General features: G+C 46.6%; 1 protein-coding gene across 2 annotated transcripts in view; it reads right to left on the reverse strand.

Moving 5' to 3' along the window:
* The window catches only part of LOC142573131 (uncharacterized), an 83,190-nt gene that overhangs the window by 53,550 nt on the left and 5,780 nt on the right, over positions 1–23,860 (reverse strand). For both annotated transcript variants that reach the window (XM_075682665.1, XM_075682664.1), the window contains exons 2-3: positions 7,669–7,817; positions 3,083–3,244 (exon numbers count right to left, since the gene is read on the reverse strand). In XM_075682665.1, the coding sequence (XP_075538780.1) occupies positions 3,083–3,244; positions 7,669–7,817 (311 nt within the window). The remainder of the gene's footprint in view (positions 1–3,082; positions 3,245–7,668; positions 7,818–23,860) is intronic.

Consider the following 23,860-nt stretch of genomic DNA (forward strand, 5'->3'; position numbering starts at 1 on the left):
TGGAAAAACTCGCCGGCATGGTTCCAGAAGATTATGAACGAAGTCCTGAAGCCTTTCCTAGGTGTCTTTTGTAACGTGTACATAAACGATATTATCGTCTTCTCCAAAACAGAGGCTGAACATCAGGAACACCTTTCTCAGGTATTAAATACCTTGAGCTTGGCACAACTCAAGGTGAATTATAAGAAAAGTGCATTTTTTCAAATAAAAGTTGTGTTTCTTGGAAGAGTATTTGATTGGACTACCAAAAGCACGAAACAAGAGTCCGTCGAGAGAATATCCCAACTGGTGAAACCATATGACGTCCACTCATTGCGTGTGTTTTTGGGATTAGCAGGACATTTCAGACCTTTCATAAAAGACTTTGCTATAAAAAGAAGATGCCTCACGCGCCTAACGCAGAAAGAAGTTTCATTTGAGTGGGATGAGGAATGTGAGAGAGTCTACCGTGATCTGGTGCACAGAATCTATGCTGACCCTATTCTACGCATACCAGATTTCGCTTTACCCTTTGAACTGAATACCGACGCCTCACATTATGGAACAGGTGCAGTCTTCTACCAGAAATGTGCAGAAGCATCTGGCCGAGAAAAGCGACATGTAGTAGGCTGCTACAGCTACACCCTCAAGCCACCTGAAGTCAACTACACCACTACTGAAAAGGAAGCTCTTGCTGTCCTTAAAGCAATTCAGTACTTCCGTACGTACCTAGAAGGTGCGAAGTTTACTTTGTTCACGGATCACCAGGCACTCACTCATCTCTTGAATATGACCCAACCTAAGGGACGTATCGCCAGATGGGTGAACTACTTGCAGCAGTTTGATTTCACCATCTCCCACAGACCTGGGCCTCTTTCGACTGATGCAGATACATTGTCTAGACTGATGATACAGGCCAACAAAGAACAATTGGAAGAAATCAATGAAGTAAAATTGTGGGAAGGCACTGAACAATTAATTTTTATGGCAGGTCGCTATCAAGTCCCGCCAACGCTGGTTCCCCGGGTGCTTTATTTGTACCACGATAGCCCAGAATGTGGAGGACACGATGGATTTTGGCGCACCTACAACAAACTAGTCAAGAGATTTACACGGCCTCACATGAAAGAAGACATCAATCGTTCGTTCATGCCACATTTGTCAACAAAGTGAAATATAAGCAGCCTACGGACACCATGATAATACCTTGCCACTCGAAATTGTCTTCTGATGTTACACACCTGGATTTTGCCGAGCTAAATAAGAAACGAGAAGGAGTCCGAACAACGCAAGCTTTTCTTCTGGCTATAGATGATGCACCAGGATGGTCGCGGCACGGGCAGGAGAAAAAGATGCGAATAGTGTCATCCCCCTCCTCCAACGGGATATGTTTAGGACAACCAGGAAGATCGTATGTGACAACGGTCCAGCGTTCAAGAGTGAAAAACTAGCAAGATGGGCTCGAGACCACAATATATCAATCAAATTCTGTGCGCCATACCATCCCGCGGCGAATGGGCTAGCGGAGCGTGCTATACGAGATGTGAAACAATACATCAGTATGTACGATAGTTTCTCTGGTGGATGGAAATGCTCTTTAGAAGCAGCTGTAAGACATCACAATCGCTCCTACACCAGTGGCTTGGGATGCAGCCCGCAGTTCGCTTCTTCAGGAGAGACCCCTATTCTTCAAGCGGACCGTGAACTGGGGCTGTTAGAAAATCTCAATATCGTCGAGGAGAGGAAACAAAAATCACAGGAGGAGAGGTACCGTAAACGAATGAAAAAAAATTTTGACAGGAGACATTGCTCAGATATCCCAGACATTCGAGTCACCGACCTCATTCTAGTAAGGAAAGGAGTAAGAGAATCCAGTGCCAAATTTTATGGTCCTTACTCTGTGAGAAAGACAGCCACTCAGAAAGGAATATTGAAGACTGTGTGGTACATTGGTGAACGGGGCTCAGTTGAATGTGCTTCGATTGGAAACGTTTTCAAGTATTACCCCAGGAGGGGTTAGCAAAAGAAGCCTGGAAGGGTGAAGCGATATGAGCCTTCGAATAGAAGATGAAGAAGCGCGGGAACCGGGGGGACAGAGGGAGAGAAGAGAGAAGTGAGAAATAAATGTAGACGAGATGGACACCAGTTCCACAGCAATGCTTTACGTCTACTGTGTCCTTTAACTAGGAACGCTACATTACTTACAAATCCTTCCGACGGACCATCGCTAGCCGCAGCCTACACACAGCAACGGCTGTTCAGCGTTCTGACGCGTCCATCCCATTTATATGTTTCAAACTATTGGCAACAGCTGACGAGCATTTTGTAAATCTGATCAACACGTTACATCCCTCCCCGTCCCCCTCTATAGGTTGGCTTTGTTTACTGTAGAGAGAGAGAGAGAGATAGAGAAAGAGAGAGAGAGAGAGAGAGAGAGAGAGAGAGAGAGAGAGAGAGAGAGAGAGAGAGAGAGGTGGGGGAGCTTTGCAATGAATCCTGAAGACGTTAGCCTGTAGGCACGCCTGACATGCAACTACAGACGGCTGTGACGAAGAAAAAAATGGTATGCGCAATGCATGGTATAACCAACATGCACAAAATACGCCACCACATTCAACAAACTGAATTGTCTCCATGAGACCGGTGTCTCCGAGCAATTTTAAAAGCACCTCCATTGACCGATATGCACTGGTAACGTGGGTTCGTGGGCCAAGAATGTGTCTGAGCTTAATGGATAACAGTGTTGGATGAATGCGCATTGCGGCCATTAAGACTGTTCTTGGTAGTTATTAGCCCGCAAGCATAAATTAGGTGGGCTATTCCTTCCGGTATGTCGCACGCAGAGCACGGTGGCCCCCTTAACTGTTTGTTTTTAAACAGGAAGTATTTTGTATTTGAGACATCTAGCCCTATGCGGTGTGGTCATGCCAGATCTCACCTGTCAAGACCACATGGCATGCGAAACTCGCACGTACGACCGTAAGTGCAATTGTTAACTTTCTGCTATGGTCAAATGAATTACGCTGAATACAAATACTTAAAAGCAATAGGCTGTGTCAGGCTAATGACTAGCCTAGAATGCCACCACAGGACGTTCACTTGCTTGGACAACGTCGAAGTAGGTGAGCTTCATCTTCTCCAGGCTCTCCCTGACACTTTCCAGTGTCCGGCTGCCGCTGAAGTCGAACATGCGCTCGCAGTCTGGCTCGTACCGACCCACTTTTGTGGCCGCGTAGAATGCGTCTCGGGACAAACCTTCCAGCGCCTGTAAGGAACAATGTAGCGCTTGAAAATCTGCCCGCCAGTGCAAGTTTCCTGAAGGCTTGCAATGAGCGGCCGTCCTGCCTAATTGTAATATATATTAAATACGTTACTCTTAATAAATATTTTGACTAATAATATTTTGAATGATAATACTTAGCAGTAAACTCAGGTAAACGTTCCTGAACAAGTGCGACAACGTGAATGTGAAGCCTCTCTTGGCTACGGCGCCGTGGTGCAGTGCGAATCGAGATAGTTTTCAAGATTATCTGGAAAATCACAAGAGTGCATGCCTATCGCATGGCAGCAACATATCACACGGTGGTCTCTGATTCTCTTTCTGCGCTCTGCTTTTCGGAAATCCAGCTGACAAGAGGACAGCCATTACAAATGATGACCTCTTGAAGAGGGAGCGCACAAAGACGGTTATTTTGTTTCGCGCGTGGACGAGAGCAATAGGCTCGTTTATGGTCGAGGGTGCAATCCGACCGACGGAGCCCGGTAGGGTGTGTCAGAAAGAGAATTGAACATCTTCGACTGGTTGGTGTTAATTGCTTCCGGGCCGACTAGTGTATTCATACCTTGCTGGGACGCTTTTGAAGTTCATTGCATTAAAATACTAATATCAGTGCCCACATAATCGACAAATCATGCCGCAACAAAGCAGATGCAGCGCTCACAAGCAATGGAGCTTCGCTTATTATGGCTTTTGCCTCAGCGATGACTTGATTCTGGGAGCTTGCTTATTGAGACTATCACGCTTATTAAAAAAATCGGAACGATTTCACGGTCACTTCGATGTCTTCGAAGTGATAGTCTCTGTAACACAGAACGTTTCGTTCGTGCTCTCTTACCCTGACAATTACACAGTAAGGCCCCGTCTGTACCATCTATTTCGTTTCAAACTTCCCCCGCCGACACTGCCTACCATACTGCAGTCCTTGCCCAGAAGGTTAGATATAGTGTGCCCAGGTTCTACTAGCTTCACACTAAAAATAACATAGCAGATAACTGCTTGTTAGCCTAGTTGGTGCTTGTTAAAAGACATGTTTTTTGTCGTAAGTTAAAACACACACGAAAGGAAGACATATAGAAGACAACACAGACAACACACGCACAAGCCCAATGTGCCGTTTAGGAGCATCATGAGAGAACGAGACACGTGGCAGTTGTTACTTAGTAGGCAAATTGTAAAGGCGCTAGAATGTGTTAATGTAAATGACCCTTTCTCGACAGGCAATTCACAAGACATAGTGCATTTTCTACGAAACAATCAAATAGGCAATACGTTTTCTTTAGATGTTGAGGATCTTTTTTATTCGATTGCAAATGATGTACTTTTTGTTGCGGTAAAAATGTGCAAGGAAGAAAGCAACATCATAGCTTCTCAAGATCTACCCAGTGTTACGCTTGATAACCTTTTAACGTTATTGGAAGCCTATCTTAACAGCACCTTTATTGTTTTGACAAACAGCTCTTCTAGCAAAAAAGCGGACTTTGCATTGGTTCGTGTATTGCGCCGCTGCTGTGCAACATATTCTTATGTAGTGTTGATCGACTGCTCGATGAGGCTTTTAAACGGGGCAGCACTTTGAATATTTTAAAAAGTATTTAGATATATTGACGACTCTTTAACACACAAGGCTCAGTGAAGCACTGCGATAACTTTTAAAAAAAATTAAGAAAGATGGCAAAGCGGTTACGTTTACGCATGAAGTGCCACAGCGTAACACCCTGCAATTTTTAGATTTCAGATTAACGTTTCATGACGGGAAAGCTTGTCGGCACTATTTCCCACGTGACAAGAAAGGGTTGCTGCCGTATCATTCTTGTCATTCCAAAATTGTCAAGAGTGGAATTGCTTTGCTCTTCTTGAAGTCTGCCCTCAGGAAATTGGGTACTCACACGATGCAGGCCTCCTTCGATAATCAGATCAAGCGACTTAAAGTAGCATGGTTGCCTGACACGCTGGTGACATCAGTCACCGAAACCCTTTCACGGAAGGTTAAAGGTACACATATGTAAGGTTAAAGGCACCATCGCCACAAGTGAGGAAGAAAGTGTGAGAACCATAAGACCTGCAGTGATTCCTTATGCTCATAAGGTCTCTCTCAAACTAAAGGAGGTGGCAGGCCGGTATGGCGTTACCCATTGCCTTTTCTGCCCCCGTCAAACCGGTTCGACTCTGTTCGAGAAGTACTCGCAAGGAGACCGGTTCGCAAGGCTGTGGCAAGAAACATGGCGCCTCCTAGGGAAAATGCGCCACAAGAATGGCGTACGAAATTCCCCTTGAGCGCGGCAAGTCCTATACATAGCACAGACAGGCTGGTGCATAAATGAATGAGCCAGGGAACACGAACTAAATCTTATGAAAGATGGCGTGGCACATTTGCCAGCGCACTGTAAGGCCTGCATGGGCAAACCACGTTTTTCTGAGATTAAGGTTCTTGATAGAAGCAGAAATCAAACTGCACGTGAGGTAATTGAACCTTATATAAAAAGAAAGATTCAAGTTGCATTAGCGATACATCTATCTTGCTCTACAAATCAGAAAGGAGATTGTTCGAAAGCTGGATAATATAGGTTCGTGAGCAGCCTGCGCATGCGTGTATGCGTATATATATTTCTGGGTCACCGCCTAATAAAATCAAAACTCAGTCAATATCAAATCAAATGGGAATTGCCACTAGAGCCGCCCGTGTTGTTTTCCAGGTGTCTTCCTTTTTTGTATATTTTAAGTTGCGGCAAAAAACGTCCTTTTTAAGACAGAAGACTTGAGCGATTACTACGGCTCTGCACTCATATTCTGCGGCAACAGCATTCTCCCACAATAAAAATCAGCATCTTATTTGTTTGTTTCGGTTGCCTGCTTCTTTCTCGGATAATCGCATGCACCCATTAGGCGTAATTGCAAAGATCCCTGAGGTAAAGCGGTTTTCTAGGGTAGTAGGATGTGGTTGTGTAGGAATTTATAAATTAAAGTAACGATAAAATTGCATGCATATCTTAAGATTTCTAAAAGACAATTAGAACTTGAGATAGTGCTGAGAGGGACGCGTGGAATAGAGAAGTTCTGCCCTTTTCCTCTTAGCGATCTGCGCAACCTGCTTTCTGTATGACAGTAATCCATGTTGTGAGAATCCAAGCACGTACATGAAAATACGCATTCTTTAGTTGAAATGAACAGCTGCATAACACATTATATTCGCAACTGTTTCGCTAAATGACTCTGCTAATCTTTCTTTTTGTTCGCGACTGTTGCACATTTCACATAGTAAATATATTTCATTGGGATAACATTTGTACATATTGTTTATTTTTTGCCTTATGTAAACATTCGCATTTCTTTGTTTCAATCGTCAGCGTAGGTGCAGGACAAGATATTTGACGTAACTGTAGCGTAGTACTTATGATGAGATTCAAATGTGCACTCTCCCAACACCATCTGCTGTGTTCAGTTTTTGTGTAAAGAATATTGAAGCCACAGGTGACGAGGCAGTTCCTCTGTTAAAGGCTTCATGCGTTTATGGTACGGTGATCCGTTTCGAATGCCCCGATTAGAACATTCAAGTAGACTTCTGGGCCAACACTGCTACAGTTGACGTTAGGAGCGAAATGACGCAGTTTCACTTACAAGATTTGAGCGATTTCATTTTCTCTGTACATTTACAGTGCCATTCTGTGCCTCTTAATACTGTGAGCTGCTGTCTAAACTACACGCTGTTGTCGTTGCAACGTCGCAGTTGGTATTGGCGTTGTTGATGCTTTCGACGTCGTTTTCCAGTAACAACCTTATTCTCGGAGTACCCTCTATGATGGCTATGTGGAATGTTCGAGATTTATCATCATTGTCATGTACGCCACTTGGTGTCGTTGAACGTTGGTATGATCATGACAACAAAAAATTTCCCGCAACCACACCCACACTTGCCAATAGCAATTTCAATGCGATGCACATAATATATTCCGCTTTCAGTACACTATCGCTCTTTATAACGATGGACTTTTCCCATTTAATGCCATTTACACAACACTCATGGAAGCTCTCAGAACCAATAGATGTTATGGCTGTTTTGATAAGCCAGAAATATGAACCTTTAACGAAAACGTTTCTCTTGTCCACATGTTAGTCTACTTGCTAAACTGTGATGTGCGTCTACCGCAAGGCAGGTTTCACCTTTATGACATGGTATTAGTCATAGCCATCCAAATGTAAAAGATTTCGTGTCTTCCGGTAAGAATCGAGAAACTAAGCAAGGCCAAGGATAGTGATATCAATCTCCTTGCTCCTGTACGAAGATGGCCAATCCTGCTGCAACACCTGACCAGAATGACCTTTGCGGTGCCCCGTCGCCTCTGCAGTTACTTGTATGTGATGTCCCTGTAGACCGAGTGCTGAACTATTTCTGTCAGAGCAGACTTGCGTACCTTCCCGAGAACCTCCTCGGATCTGCCCTGACCGTACCAAGGAGCCGTGTCAAAGTAGTTTACTCCGCAGCGAAGGGCGTTGCGGACGGCGGCCACAGCCTCCTCCTCTTCGGAACTTCCTTCTTTCACGAGACCCAGACCGGAGGCACCTGCATAGAGAGGTAGCCTGGCCGTTTACAACAAGTGAGTCGGCCACAGGGTCGAAAGTGGCACCAAATCAATTTAGTCTGACAAAGCATTCCTGGATAATTGTACATTTCATAATTTTTCAGTAACAGACTCATTATCGAAAGAAAAAAAAATAGATGTCAAGGCTTTACTTTTCCATATTTCATGCGTGAATGCCAGTGCCGGCGCGTTAGTCAGACGTCATGAGTTTTAAAGGGTGTTATCATACGTATTTGTTGTTGTCCCGAAGCAGTAGAAATTCACGAAGCTTGCTAACTGCGCCCTTTGGATCTTTGATTATACTATGCATAGCAAATTTTTACCGACAAATAATAACTGTACCCTAGGAGCCTCGGCCAAAGTTTCGACATTACGGCATGCAGCAGATGGAACTTCAATACGATGTCGCTAGCCACCTCGTTTCTTGATTTCAGTTTATTCAGACATACAAAATTCATGTTTCTGGTTCGTTGTTTCTTCACTTTGTTTGCCGGATTACCAGCAAACATCTGGAGTTGTTTATTATGCAGCCGATGCAAAATACAGGGTCGCTTTTGCAGTCAGCTCATAGCAGTGTGCAGCGCTGAAGGTCCGGAACTGAAACAGCAACGCCATATTTGGCACGAGGATACGCCAACCACTGACCTACAGTGACATACGGAACAGACTTTTCATGGCACTCGGAAGTTGTTACGTGACTGGAGTAGCCCTCATCAGGGAAATCTGTGGAAATCGTAGTAGACATCAGCGGAAATCGTAGTAGACCGTCTAAGCGCTCATGCTTACAAACCTATTCGCATTCGTGGTGTAAATGGGATGATGTAACGTGCATTCGATTCGCCTTGCACTTCCTGCCCTAGTTCCCATCAGTTCTGTATCAGTTCTTGCTCGTGCATAACAGGCACGCCACTTGTTGCAGGAACGCTGCGCTAACTTCCTGACGAGTGCAGGGAATGATGTGAACTCGTACTGTGCGAAGCCTACCGTAGCGAAACACATGACAAAGTGCAGAGGCCGCCATGGTGAACCAGTGAAACAAATCGCGAAGTGGAGCCCTTCATTAACTAGTTCAGAAAGTGCAGGCCAGTCGAATCTTCCGCCAACCACAACGCTGACATCCGCACCGCGTCTTCGCTATGTGATGCCCCAGCGTACACAATCTTTGTACGACTAGACTGCTTTTTGTGGTGTCAATTCACACCAGTATTTCCGTCTTCGTGGTCCCACGAATGTGGTGGATATTATTTTATGTAGTTTATTTTTAAATTGTGCACGCGCTGTTAATAGGTGCCAGTGCTGTCTCGGTGCCGACTTATTGACTCACGTTTCCTTGTTGAGTCCTCGTCTGCTCCAACATCTGCTACACTAGAGCAGAACAAGTTCTATTGGGTAGCCATGGAAGGGCTTATTTACTTTTGTTAATAATTAACAGGAAGCTTTGCCTTATTAACTTCTTTTTGAAATCCTCGGAGGGGAGAAGGCGTGTTGCTCGGCATTTATGTAGCTCCTCCCTTGATGAGGCTTATTATCTCTAAACGAAAGAGTTAAGTCTACCAATTGCAACGATCGTATTCTTAATTTAGGGCAACATTTCTTTTTAAATTGCCGACAGTAAGCAAATTTTATAGCACTGAGATGCCAGTTAAAGAACTTCGCAAAAAAGAGAGATGACCATTCTCCAAACAGACGAGAGAATGCCGGTATGTTTTCATTTTAGGCATGTGGCGCGGGCAAAATAGATATGTCCGACTGTGCTGTCAAAAATAAAACTAGATTACGGATAGCACTTGGGCAGTACGCTCCTAAACACTAATAATTTCACGTGAACTGTTGTGCATAATATTTCACATTGGTCTACTTGAAATTCGTTACAATATCTGGAATGGGATTCACTAAACCGCGCCCTTGCGCAATTCCTTAGCCAAAACATCCTTGCGCCAAGAGTGCAACGAAATTGGCAGCGCATTACCTTACGGCATCATATGTGAGCGAGCAGGAAAGAAAGTTCAGAATAAATGACAATGACAGAAAAATCCAGATAAACTGAACCTTTACTCTAGATATACTGCCAGTTGCTTCGAGGTGTGCCGTAGGCACGGTGCGTAAAAAATGGCGCTGATGGCACCTTTTGGCTTTCGTAACGTAATGCAAACTTGACGTTATGCATAAAATAATTAAAATGGACACAATGAACCTAAAGTTCTCGATAAAGCGAAACAGTTTTCTTCAGTAGACATTCACCGCAGATTACGATACTCTCTAACGCAAAATTTGAGCGCAGCTCTATATGGGTTTTTATTTCCCGATATATTGGCTGGCGCGGACAACCTGTCTTGTGCTCCTCGTTGCAAACGGAGCCAAGTGCGGCGCCACTGGTTCGCTAATCGGGAGATTGAGAGAGGCATCGCGTGGGGGATGCGTGGGCGTGATTCACAGCACCCACCGGAGACTTACCTCCGCTCATGCAGCGCTTTGTTTCCACATCTGGTAAGAGCTGCGCAATAAAATAAAGCAGCCAGCTCAAAGCATTTGGTCAAAAGTGTCTCTTGTTTCCGTGGTCTGCTTCAGACAAGACGTCGTCAGCTTCGTTGGCTAAGATGCATGTCTCCGAGGAACAAAATGACACATCGTATATCTCATTGAACCACTAACGTCCTACAGATGTTGACCAGATGTCCGAAATGGGATATTCGAATGTACCTAGGGTACACGTAGTAATGGATTGTTCTTGGTTGTACATGGGATCGTCCCATGAACGCGAAAGGATGTTCCTAGAAACGTCTCATGAACGTCATAATGGGATATAGGGATGCCCAAGAGTTGTTTAAATATGAATTATTCTGATTGTACAATCCCGAGCATGTCGTAACGACATCTTTATCAGGATCTGGGACGCTTCCAGGACATTGTCTGTTAGCAATAGTCGAAACCACTTTTGGGGGACATCTGTTTGTGTATTTAGAATTTCAACAGGACGTCCATACTGTATATAAATTTAACTTACAGGAACGTTCCTCAGTATGTGCACCAGTGGTGCAGCAAGCCTGCTGCATTTACCCACATTCCACTAACAAAGTAAACTTGGCCTGGCTTTGCGTTGGCTTGTGGGGCAAGATGAAAAGGAACTGCATGGCTCTTGAAGATCGATCCCAGCGCTCCAATAAGGCGACCAAACATGTTTGAATGAACGTGTGGTGTTTAGTGGCGTAAGGGCCAGGTATGCCCAAAGAGCGCCATGCCAGTGTTAGTGAGTTTTGCAGTGGAGTTATGACTTCTATGAAGTTGATCTGACGTGGCTCTAAAGGGGTAAAATAGTCACTATAGAGTGCGTAAAATCTACGTGTAATAAGACTATGGTGATGACAAATGACGGTTACTATGAGCTTTAGGATGCATTGGGAAAGAATGATTTTATACAAAAGTATCTCAGATGCTAAAATTGGCTGTAGCACTACTGCCTCACCAGAGTACTTAAAAAACAAGGGCCTAGAGGCATCTGCTATATGAAACAACTATCACAGCGGCACCCTCTGAAGAGAAGAAGTGCAACAAATGTATGCGGCTAGTAACATGTAACACAGCATCTTTCAGGAAACCAAGGTCTGTGTTGATGCGAAAGAGCGGTTCTGGGCCGAGGAACATTATAGGATGAAGGAGGATGTGCTGCCTATATGCTAGGGGGAAATGTTTCTTTCGCTCAGATTCGGCTTCAGGATGCTCCTGGAGGACGTGGAGGATGTTCAACCTCGTCCCGCATCTGCCACAGGTTGGAGCTTTATTTCCAGTGATTAAAAATGATGGATGCCAAATGTGTTGTCTTATTCTGAGACGACAGAATAGGTCACCTGTTCAATGTGATTTTGTTGCAGAGGGCCGGAAACCTAACTGTGGATTTATTACGTGCAGCTTAATATTTGTTTCCACGTCCCACAAGCGTTGCTAATGATATCGCAGTTTCCTTCGTAAGTAAGGCCTCAGATATGGGACAGGGACTGCAGCGGTAGGATTAACAGCATACGATGCAATGGACGTGGCCATCTGGTCTGCCAGAATGTTACCTTCGACGCAGGCCAGGCACCCAGCATCTAATGACATGCTGGTTAGATATATACGCTTTACACAGGACGGAATAGAGTTCATTAGGTAGTGGATTTATGTGTTTACAGAATGACATCAAGGCCTTCACAACACTTAGGAAACCTGCATATATAACTTATTTTTGGAGTTTTGATTTCCTTATATGCTTCACAACCAACCATAGTGCGTAGGCCTCAGCAGTAAATATACTTGTTTCTGGATGCAGCACATCGGATTCCGAGAAGGATGGACCGACGGCTGCATAGGACACGCCGTCATGTCACTTCGAGGCGTCTGTGTAGAAATCCATGCACGAGTGCGTGTACTGGAGTTCCAGGAAATGCATTCGGATTTCGATCTCTGGAGCGTGCTTTGTAGCTTGTAGAAAAACATACCACATTCTATCAGCTGCCCTCCTCCCCCCCCCCCCCCCCCCCCAAGGCGGTAGCAGCTTAGCTGGGGGTATTAAACTATGTTTGAGGAGTGGGACATTCATTTCAACGCTAAGCTGCCTCACATGCAGTGAAAAGGGCTGTCTTACAGAGGGACGATTACGAAAGAGTGCAGCGCATGTCATAGCGTTAATGGTATTAGAACTCGTATGTTGATGATTAGAGTGAACTTTCAGAAAATATGTTAGGTTGATGTCTCCTCTCTGCAGATGGAGTGACCACTAGTTTGATTCTACGTAAAAACTTTCACTGGAACTTATTCTGAACGCGCCAGTGGCCAGTCGGATGCCTAGTTGGTGAACGGGATCTAGCATCTTTAGCGCGCTGGGGGCGGCAGAATGATAGATCGTGGCGCCATAGTCCAATGGTGATCGAATCAGGCTCTTGTAAAGATTCAATAAACATTCCTGTCGCTGCCCCAAGATGCGTGGGATAAAATTTTCAGTAAGTCCGTTATTTTTAAGCATTTCACGGTGAGATACTTAATGTGTGGAATAAAAGTTAGTTTAGAGTCAAGTATGATGCATAAGAACTTGTGCTGTTTGATCACAGGTATTATTTGCTCATACATTTCGATATTGAGATCTGCAATGAGTCCTTTCTTTCTTGTGAAAAGCACGCATGATCTTTTGTTGGGGTTCACTTTAAATTCGTTTTCGTCTGCCCATTTGGACACTTTGTTCAATTTCTGTTGTACTTGCCTCTCACACACTTCAGGGTTGCAGGATGTGAAACCAATTTGTATGTCGTCTACGTAAACGGAATAAAAACTGGCTGGCGGTAATTATGCACGAAGCGCGTTCATCTTCGGAATAAGAGTATGCAGCTAAGTGTAGCTCCTTGGAGTACAGCTGTTTCTTGTATAAAAGTTCGCGACAATACATTGCCGATTTTCCCGCGGAAGGCACGTTTGGACAAACAGACTTCTAGTATGTTTGAGCGAGAAGAAAAGGGGGTTAACCGAGGGGCCCGATTTTTATTAGTCATATCGTAAGAAGCCAACAAACACTGACACCAAGGACAACATAGGAGAAATTACTTGTGCTTAATAAATGAAGTAAAGAAACGATAAATAAATGGAAATGAAAACGCATGAAAAATCAACTTGCCGCAGGTGTGGAACGATCCAACAACATTGGCATTTCACGTGCGATGCTTCCCCAATTGAGCCACCCCGGCGCCATTTCCCCATACACTTTCTTGGGTTTTTATGTTTCCTAGTAGAACCCTGGCAGTGTTAGCCAGCGCCACCACTCAAAAACCTTGGCGGTGGATGTGGAACATCCTTTCTGCCACAGGCATCACGAGAACGTGATCTTTTGGGGGGAAGGCAACCGATCAATAAACCCACACATGTTACCTGAAGGCATCAATGTTGCTGGATTCGAGACTCTCGTTATGTAAATAATGAGAGGAAAAGGGCATTAGCCGAGAGGTCGAATTTTTATTAGTCATATCATAAGAAGCCACCAAACACTGACACCAAGGACAATATAGGGGAAATTACTTATGCCTAATAAATGAAGTAAACAACTGATAAATAATTCAAATCAAAGTAGATGAAAATACAACTTGCCGCAGGTAGAGAACGATCTCACAACCTTCGTAGAAAGGATGTGCCACATCCGCCGCCAAGGTTTGAGGCTGGTGGCGCTGGCTAACACCCCCCCAGGATTCTACTAAGAAACCTAAATACCCAAGAAAGTGGATGCGGAAACGGCGCTGCGGTGGCTCAATTGGTAGAGCATCGCACGCGAAATGCGAAGGTTGTGGGATCGTTCCCCGCCCGTGGCGAGTTGTTTTTTACTCACCTTTCATTTCCATTAATTCATCGTTTCTTTATTTCATCTGTTAAGCAGAAGTAATTTAGCCTATGTTGTCCTTGGTTTCAGTGTTTGTTGGCTTCTTTTGACATGACTAATAAAAATCGGGCCACTTGGTTAACCCCCTTTTGTTCACGTTCATTATATAACGAGGGACTCGAATACGGCAACATTGATGCGTTCATGTAGCATGTGTGGGTTTATTTACCGGGTGCCTTCAGCCAAAAAGACCACGATCTCGTGATGCCTGCAGCAGAAAGGAAGTAGTTCCACATCCGCCGCCAAAGTTTGTGAGTGGTGGTGCTGGCTAACGCTCCCAGGGCTCTACTAGGAAACATAATACCCAAGAGAGGAGATGGGGAAATGGCGCCTCGGTAGCTCAGTTGGTAGAGAATCGCACGTGCACGAAATGCGAAGGCTGTGATATCGTTCCCCACCTGCGGCAAGTTGTTTTTTCATCCATCATCTAGGTAGCACACAAAGTCTTGAAAATGTCGTATTAATGTATTCAACGTCTCAAACAGATTTTTGACCGAACTCGACGCATTAAGAACGTCGCGAGCAGGATAGCTTAGAAATGACGGGTGAATACGTTTCGAAAACGTTTTCATAAGTCTGGCTGTATCGGTTCAGTTAGCGAGCCGGGTTTCCGACGGCGCCGTTCTTGGCGGGGAATTCTTCATTTATCAAGTGGCACTGGTGTAAATTGATGCTGTATTCGCCATGCATTAGCATGACTTCGGCTAGGAAAAAGAAGCCTTTTGTGGTGTTGACTTCACTTCAGAAGAGACGAACGATTGCAAACGAAGTTCACACCGCAACAGGCCACGAAGAAATTGTGCGCGAGTGCAGTAACATTGAAGCCGCTCTTTGTGACACTGGCAACGGCTCGACACCGACTTCGGAGTAGCGCGCTGCCAGTCAGTAGACCATGCGGGTGTTAGCGCTGATTCTGACAGCGCATCCTCTGCTTCAATAGCTTTGGGTTTTTTCATAAATTTTATCGTCATTCGATTCTTCCTGACAATTTCTTTCAGTGCCCTGCAGTAATTTTTTTGTCATGACCACTAGTGCAAATGTGAAACGACCAATATGTCACTCTCATCGTTTTGTAAATTCATTCATACCGTGCACTATCATAGAATGGAACCACTTGTCATCGCACTTAGGCACTGAAGGATACGCAGCAAAATTCAAAGAGCTGCTCCACAGTGAGCGCAGTGTCTGACCTAATTGATTTGTTTACTTTTTAAGCGTTTTGTTTTAATAGTTTCTTACACAATGAGATGTATTTTACCGATGGCATGTTAATATTTGATTGTTGTGTTCATAGGAGGTTGTGGCCAAGTACTGCACCAGGGTGGCCAATCCTGCTCTGGTGAGGGAGTGCGTTACCGGTTCTGGTCACCGGGATCAGGCCACACTCCAGGCCTGTTTGTGCAATTTTATCAACACGCGGGTTTTTTTTAAATCCGGTGGAAAATTGCCGGCACCGGGATTCGAACCACGGACCTCTTGCACGCGAGGCGGGTGTTCTACCTCTACGCCACCGCTGCACCGCTGGAAAGAAGAATGATAGGTGTAACGTTAAGGGATAAGAAAAGAGCAGATTGGGTGAGGGAACAAACGCGAGTTAATGACATCTTAGTTGAAATCAAGAAAAAGAAATGGGCATAGGCAGGACATGTAATGAGGAGGGAAGATAACCGATGGTCATTAAGGGTTACGGACTGGATCCCAAGGGAAGGGAAGCGTAGCAGGGGGCGGCAGAAAGTTAGGTGGGCGGATGAGATTAAGAAGTTTGCAGGGACGGCATGGCCACAATTAGTACATGACCGGGGTTGTTGGAGAAGTATGGGAGAGGCCTTTGCCCTGCAGTGGGCGTAACCAGGCTGATGATGATGATGATGATGATGATGATGATGATGATGATGATGTTAATATTTCCCCTGTTTCATTTTATAAGCATTCTCATGCGGTGTATGTCTAAGGCTTTCTCTATAATATGCATGAATAAAGGGATCGAGACAAAGAGCTAACATCACTTTCGATGGCATCGAATGAATGCATCGGTACATCCGTTGTTATAGGAAGGGCGCTCTCCAGAAAGTGTTGCAGTGAATTCTACTGCGAGCACAATGTATACGAAAACAATATGCAGAAACCACCGTCGATGAATGTCAGTACAAGCAATATCCGGAAAGAGCGAGCGAACGAAAGAACGAGAGAGAGCGGGCGAAATATACTTGACGAGAGAGGAAAAGATCGAACGAACGTCTTCCTTGCACATCAACAGTACTTACGACCGACCACTGACCTCTTAACAAGCATAAAAACAGCCGGAGACAGTAAGGTTTTCGCTTTAATATTCATGGGACTCAACGGTATGGCAAGCAACTGTCTCCAAAAAAGCTTTCTAGCCTTGTCCCAGCCGTTGAAATCTGCGACTCGCTCGAAGTGTTCTCACCAGTCTTCGACATCTTCGAACGTATCGCCGTGGAAGGACTCGGGCGTTCGTGGTGGGTACACGATGAGCTGAGACGATGCCACCGGGCTGGTCATGGTAGCACCGTCGCTGGTAACTGTTGCCTGCACTACTGTAGCAACAGGCAGTCGGAACTCGGGCGGGTCTCCCCGGAGGCAGCGACTTGTGCGCTGGTGTACTGGAGCCAGTTCTCTGGATTCCAATCGCGAAGGGTCGATACTCCGCTCTCTTACGAACTGAGGACTCAAAATCATACCTCGCACCTCCACCTGAGATGTAGCACTCTCGAATGAAGCACGCTAAACAGACTGGTTTATTGTGGGCGAACCTTTGCGCGGAAACTCAAGCCTAAAGCACTTTCACACAATTTGCAGGCAGACTTAACAGGAGCCTATCAACAGTGAACGACGTCCCCGCACTGAAGACACTTTCACGCGCCCCGAAGACCAGGAGCCACGCCGTGACTTCTTTGACGGGAAGACTCGGGCGCTGCCGTGTGCGCGTGCACGAGAGACACGCGCTGTCTCACCATCCGCGAGCCGTTGCTGGCGCTCTTGTATTGGCGGTGCGATGAGTAGTGCCTAGGGGCTTTAACGATGAGGCGCTTGGAAGGGTACCTCACGCGAGTGCTTGTAGTTGGTATGTGGAGAGCTGTCTGCGGCAATATGGGTTATTTGTACAGCAATGTTAGCCTTATATTGCGGAATGGATTTGTGCAAAATTAATTGCACATATTGGTGCAATTGCACATATTGCACATATTGGTATAACTGGAGGTCTTAGTTCATTTTGTGATTATAAGGTGACAGTGTGCCAATAAATGCAGCAATATCGGAAGAACGCTTTGTAACTTAGCGTGGTGTCTTGAATGGTAGTAAGCAGATGAAATATGACATAAAACGTGATAATATCTTAAGTACATAGCGGCTTTAATTCTCGCTTCATTGCAATGTGCCAACTGATGGTTCTCATTCAGATTACTGGCATCAACACAGGAGCCCCTGGTCAAAGGGCGGGAGAATACGTGGATATACATCGGGGCATGTGCCCTCATCTGCTTTTAAGGACCTCCTCGAAATTGTTTAACAAATGCAAACAATCAGATTGCTAGCACAGGAAGGGCGAGTGAACGCAATTTACATTGTCATTACATAGTTGCAATGCTTAGTATACCTAATGTGGAATCTACATATAATGTTACCATTTCATTGAACAGTCTGTTCAAAACAATTTCCGCAATACATTTTTATATTTAGCATTGGCTATGTTCATCTTTATGATCTGGATACAGTGTTGTACTGACATATTTTGTGCTCATGCCACTTTCATAAGTAATAAAATTTAGCATATTGTCACGTGGTGGTGACGTAGAAGAACACAGTAGCAATACTGTGAACGACGAAACTAACCTTTATTGGGCGAACCTGTGCCCACAAGACAGGATACACTTATAGCACAACGATAGCGGCAAACACGGTTGGCGATCGTGGAAAATCTGATCAGCGGGTCAAGCGCGTCGGCTTTTATAGATCAATGGTCGAATGTTCCAGACTAATCACTGGGACCCGCGCGCCTTCCACAAAGCTCTACATTATTCGCGTCGCGCACACATGCAAGCAGATTGCACAAGTGTCGGTCACAGGCAGTGGATGGAATCATCGATAACATTCCAGAAACTTCCCACACATGCAAGCGCGTCCTGCGCTGTGCCATAACATTTGTTCGGCGGTGAAACGTGTCGCCCGATAAAGACAAGTACACGTGTCAATATCTTTCACATTGTAGCTCAAGTGTGCTGCTATATGTTTCATTAGAAGCCGCAAAAATTTGAGTGTGAGGCCCGCCCACTTATCTGGCAAGCATACCGAGTGGCAGCACTTAATGTTCAGTGCTACCAAGTGAAGAGTGACGTATACATGTGTCAGAGATGGTATGTGGGTAAGTCGTCCTGGTGGAGCCACTGCATATACATTCACAACATTTCAACTACCAGCGTAGTGCAAAATGTCGTGTCCACTTCGATGAAATGGAGCACCAGTGCAAATATCTGGGTATACCTGTCCAGGGCAGCAAGTGTGTCTACATTGAAAACATTTCAAGTACCAGCATGCACGCCAGTGCCATTGCCAGGGGAACTGTAGAGTACAAAGTGGTGTGCTCCCAAGCTGTTCATCAATGGAACTCTGCCTGGACTCTGGCAAATATTTTTGGATGTGAAAGTGAGGGTGAACTGGTAGAGCATTGGCTCGGGGCTACATGTGTGAAAGGCTTTTTTTCATTCAGAGTGCTTTTTACAGCGAAACTGTTAGCCCCTAGTTGGTCGGCATTTTTGTGTCCGTGTTCGTTATCGAAAATGTGGGATGATCGCGGCGGCAGTGCAAGGCCAGAAGCAATGGTTCGTGCCCCCGTACCCCCGTTCCAGAACCAGGACCAGATCATGCTCCAGGGGTCGCTCCGGATCCCGGCGCCGAGGCAGTCAAGTCCGGTTCAAGTCCTGCTCGAGGTCATGCTCCAGGGATCGCCGACCGGAGTGCTACCCGACCTCGGCCGACCGAGTTCGAGGAACGCCGGAAAAGGTAACGCGGGGCTCACCGCCAGAGCATGATAGAGGTAACAACAGACTAGCACAACTTGAGCGCGAAAACGAGATGATGAAGAACACAATGGCTCGACTGATGGCAGAAATTGCCGAGATTAAGAAGGGCAGTCAACCCGTCATGGCTGACAAGCAGCCAGCCACTCCCCAGCTAATGGAAATCCCCATGGTTGAGAAGAGCGACACGGATAAGCAACCGGCCGCTCCCCAGCCAATGGAAGTCCCCATGGTTGAGAAGATCGATACAGAGGCCCGCTAAAAAGAGGGCAATCGCTAACAAGCAAGAAAGAGCACCAGGCAGGGCCAAATAGGAGATTCGCGAGTTGCTCTCCGCTCTCAGTGACAGCATTAAGCAGATAAATGAAAAGTTCTCGCTCTTCCAAAGCAACATAGCTTCCATGGAGGAGCGCACTAATCAGCGGATCAGCAAAATTGAATCCTTCTTAGAAAACGTTGTAGCACCTGTACTGGTACCTAAAGCTCCTACACCCCCAACAACAGCATCGACTAGTAACAGCTCGGGGGCGATCGGCTCTCCGATGGTCAGCACAGCAACTCAAGAGCAATACGATGACCACTCAAACTAGCTCATTCAAGATGTTGCAATGGAATTGCAGGGGTTTCCTTCCCAAGAGGGCTCCCCTGCAACAATATATTCGCTTGCACGCAGAGAAGCCAAATGTTATCATTTTACAAGAAACATTAACATCTAACGTCACGCTGTCTGGCTACAGGCCCGTAGCAAAGCACGAAGAAGGACGGGGGATCGCCGTACTGGTTAGCAACAAGCTGACCCACATCACTCACGACCTTAAGATGACCGCAACTAAAGTCGAATACATGATGATAGAGATCATACCTAGCCCAACGAACCGCGAAAGTACATTCATCCTGAATGTCTACAGTAGTCCCAAAGCTCAAAGACAACACTTCAAAGCCCTAATCACCAAGGCCACGCAACTAGCGCGCGACTCCCCTTTGATCATAGCTGGTGACTTCAACGCGCCGTACCACACCTGAGGCTACCCATATAACACTAAAAAGGGGGAGGACCTCTGGCGTGAGGCTCTAAACCTTAACTTGATGCTAGTCACGGACCCAGCGTTCCCCGCCAGATGCGGAACATCATCGAGCCGTGACACGACACCGGATCTCACCTTTGTCAGGAGCATTGCAGCGGTCAAGTGGACGAACCTCGGGGTAGACTTTGGTAGCGACCATTATATCTTGGCCACGCACCTCCAAGTCGACCAGAAGAGACAGCGCATGTTCCAGTACACAGACTGGGACAAATTTCACAAAATTAGAGAAGAGCGAACGGAGAGTGAGGACAAGCCTAGCCTCGAACAATGGGTTGCACAGGTTAGACACGACACCAAAGCTACCACCAAAGAGGTTTGTACTGACCTCCCGGTGGAAAAGATGGACAGCCGTCTCGCTCACCTGTTGGAGGCCAAGAAATCCCTCCTCGCCAGGTGGAAAGGACAACGGCTCAACCGCAGGCTCAGAAAAAAGATATCGGAAATCAACAGAACTAGAGAGGAACACTGCAGAGCCCTCTGTAAACAGCAATGGGATGAGGTGTGCAACTCAATCGACGGCCAGATGCGCAACGGGGGCACCTGGAACCTCTTAAAGCATCTCCTCGACGAGACGAACACTAAAACCAACCAACGCAACACACTGGCGCGCACTCTGCACACAGCCAAGCGAGAATATTCGAGCAAGGAAATTTTATCAAAACTCGTACAGAAGTACCTGTCAGTCGCATCATGCCCTACACCACCTTCCTCTGACTACGAAGGCTCCGAGAACCCTGAGCTCGACGCAGAATTCGGGATCGAGGAGATCAGGCAGGCGCTCCACGCCCTCAACGGCAGATCGGCTCCGGGTCCGGACAAGATCACAAGCAAAGCTCTACGGAATCTGGACGAGAAGTCCATCGAATACCTAACGGACATCATTAACCAAGCATGAAGCAGTGGTAAAGTCGCGGAAATGTGGAAATCGGCCAGCACCATTCTCATCCCCAAGACAGGCAAGCCGCCCAGCCTCGATAACCTCCGCCCAATTTCGCTCACATCGTGCGTGGGGAAAGTTGCTGAGCACGCAATCCTAAACAGGCTTTCACGCTACCTGGAGGACCACGACATTTACCCACACAACATGATCGGCTTCAGGTTCGGACTCTCGAGCAGGACGCAATGAAGCTCATCAAGCATCACTATATTGACTGTAATACGCGGGACACGAGAGCCATACTAGGTCTAGATCTGGAAAAGGCATTTGATAACATTCTTCACTCGTGCGTTTTAAACACAATCTCGAGCCTAAACCTGGGAAAGCACTTTCATTCCTACACGAGATCTTTCCTGTCAGACAGAGAAGCCACTCTTAAGATCGGGGACCTGACTTCAGACATAATCAAGCTGGGGTCTAAGGGGACGCCACAAGGGTCAGTCATATCCCCAACCCTCTTTAACCTCGTCATGACTGGTCTATCCCGGACACTCTCTGCTATTGACGGTATCAGTCATACCATATACACAGACGACGTTACCATCTGGTGTACGGGAGGTAGTGACGGACAGGTACAGACAGCCCTGCAAGAGGCGATTGATGCTACCGAGAGATACCTTGAGTCCACGGGCCTTCGGTGCTCACGGCACAAGTCGGAACTGCTACTTTATCGACCCAAGCGCAGAGGTCCGAAACCAAAGGGATGGAAGCCACTCCCCGAATGCGACATAAAACTGCGCACAAAAGACGGAGGCTATATTCCGAGGGTGGATGCTATCCGGATTCTCGGCATGATGGTAGAGTCGAGTGGTTCAAACAACCAGACAGTGCTACGACTCACTAAGAAGACGGACAATGCCATCAGACTAATCAGAAGAGTGGCCAACCGGCACCAAGGCCTCAGAGAAGATAGCCTCGTGAGATTGGTACATGTGTTCGTAATGTGTCATTTCACTTACGTCGCGGCCATGCACAACTGGCAAAGATCGGAGAGGGATAAGCTCAATGCATTAATCAGGAAGGCAATCAAGAGAGCTCTCGGCCTCCCCATATACACTCCCGCGGAACGCTTACTTCAACTTGGCATGCATAACACGCTAGAGGAAATAGCGGAAGCACAGGAGAGGGCCCAGTTCACCAGGCTATCTACCACACAAGCTGGAAGACGCATCTTACAGGAGTTGGGCGTTCCTTCCAGCGTAATCCAAACAAAGTTCTGCAGCATCCCACGAGAGCAGCGGGACAGCATCACTGTCGCCCCGATCCCACGAAACGTCCATCCAGAACACAACGTGGGAAGACGTCGGGCGCGCGCGAAGACTCTCCTAGAAAAGGCTCGTGAACGGGCTTCGCAGAACAGCTTTGTAGACGCAGCGCGCTACGCCTACGAACAGGCCTTCGCTGTAGTTAGCGTAAATCACAAAGGGCAAATAACGAACGCAATCTCGATTCGGACGACGTCCTCTGAAATCGCAGAGCAGGCTGCAATAGCGATGGCCTTATTGGACGACAAGAGGACATCAATCTACAGTGACTCGATAGCAGCTGTTAGAGCATTTGCCAAAGGAACCATATCCGAGCTGGCCCTGGGGATATTAGGAAGCAAAGAGATCAAGCCACACACATTAATCTGGTTTCCAGCCCACATGGGACAGATCGAGGGTGCCCCGCCCAACCTCAATGAGTCGGCACACGGAGCTGCGCGAGGGATCATCAACCGCGTAACTACCGGGCAGCGTGACGCCGGGGGTACTGACAATCGGGACTCTCCTTCCTCGTACACCGAAATTACTAAGCACTTTCACTTGGCTCGGAGGATCGACCCCCTCCCACATTGCAAACTCAATAGACCTCAGGCTTTGACACCAAGGCTTCTACAGACGGGGGCATACCCAAACCCCCTACTTGTTCACACGATGTACCCCGAAATTTAGACGACAAATGCATGTGCACTATACAATGACTTAGCGAACTTACCTCACATGCTCTGGCGATGCCCCGCGTTACGCGGTGATGAAAGTAACACTTCTTCACGCTGGGATGCTGTCCTGCACAGCCCCAACCTCGAAGAACAGTTATGGGCTGTCCAACGGGCCCGCAACGCAGCGGAGAGGCTTGGCCTCTATGTCCCGACGTGGGAGCGGCCTACTGCGCGCTAGGGCGCAACCTAATGGACCCTAATAAAGTTTTTCATCCATCCATCCATCCCGTAAGGCAGATGCTCTAGCAAAGTGAAGCGCACAGTACATACATTCTTTGGAAGCACGGATGCAATACATAGAACAGCGTACATTTCAACAAAGAACAGGCGAAAAAGCAAGCATCCGAGCGGCATAATTCATAAGGTGCGCCTTGTAAGAATGCAAAGCACGTAGCGCTTCCTGAATACGTTTCCAATAGCGATTACTGCTGCGCAAGCTGCCGCGCGGATGGCAGCTTGCGACGTGGGAAGTGACGTCCCTAGCCTTGCGTATATTGAATAACCAGCCTAGCACCTGATTTCAGTGTTGTTGCAGCGCCGCTCCGGGCGGCGGCGTTCTGTCCAAATTACCATCACACTAAGCAGTAAAGC

The sequence above is a fragment of the Dermacentor variabilis genome, chromosome 2, assembly GCF_050947875.1.
Source record: "Dermacentor variabilis isolate Ectoservices chromosome 2, ASM5094787v1, whole genome shotgun sequence".
Classification (NCBI taxonomy): Eukaryota; Metazoa; Arthropoda; class Arachnida; order Ixodida; family Ixodidae; genus Dermacentor; species Dermacentor variabilis.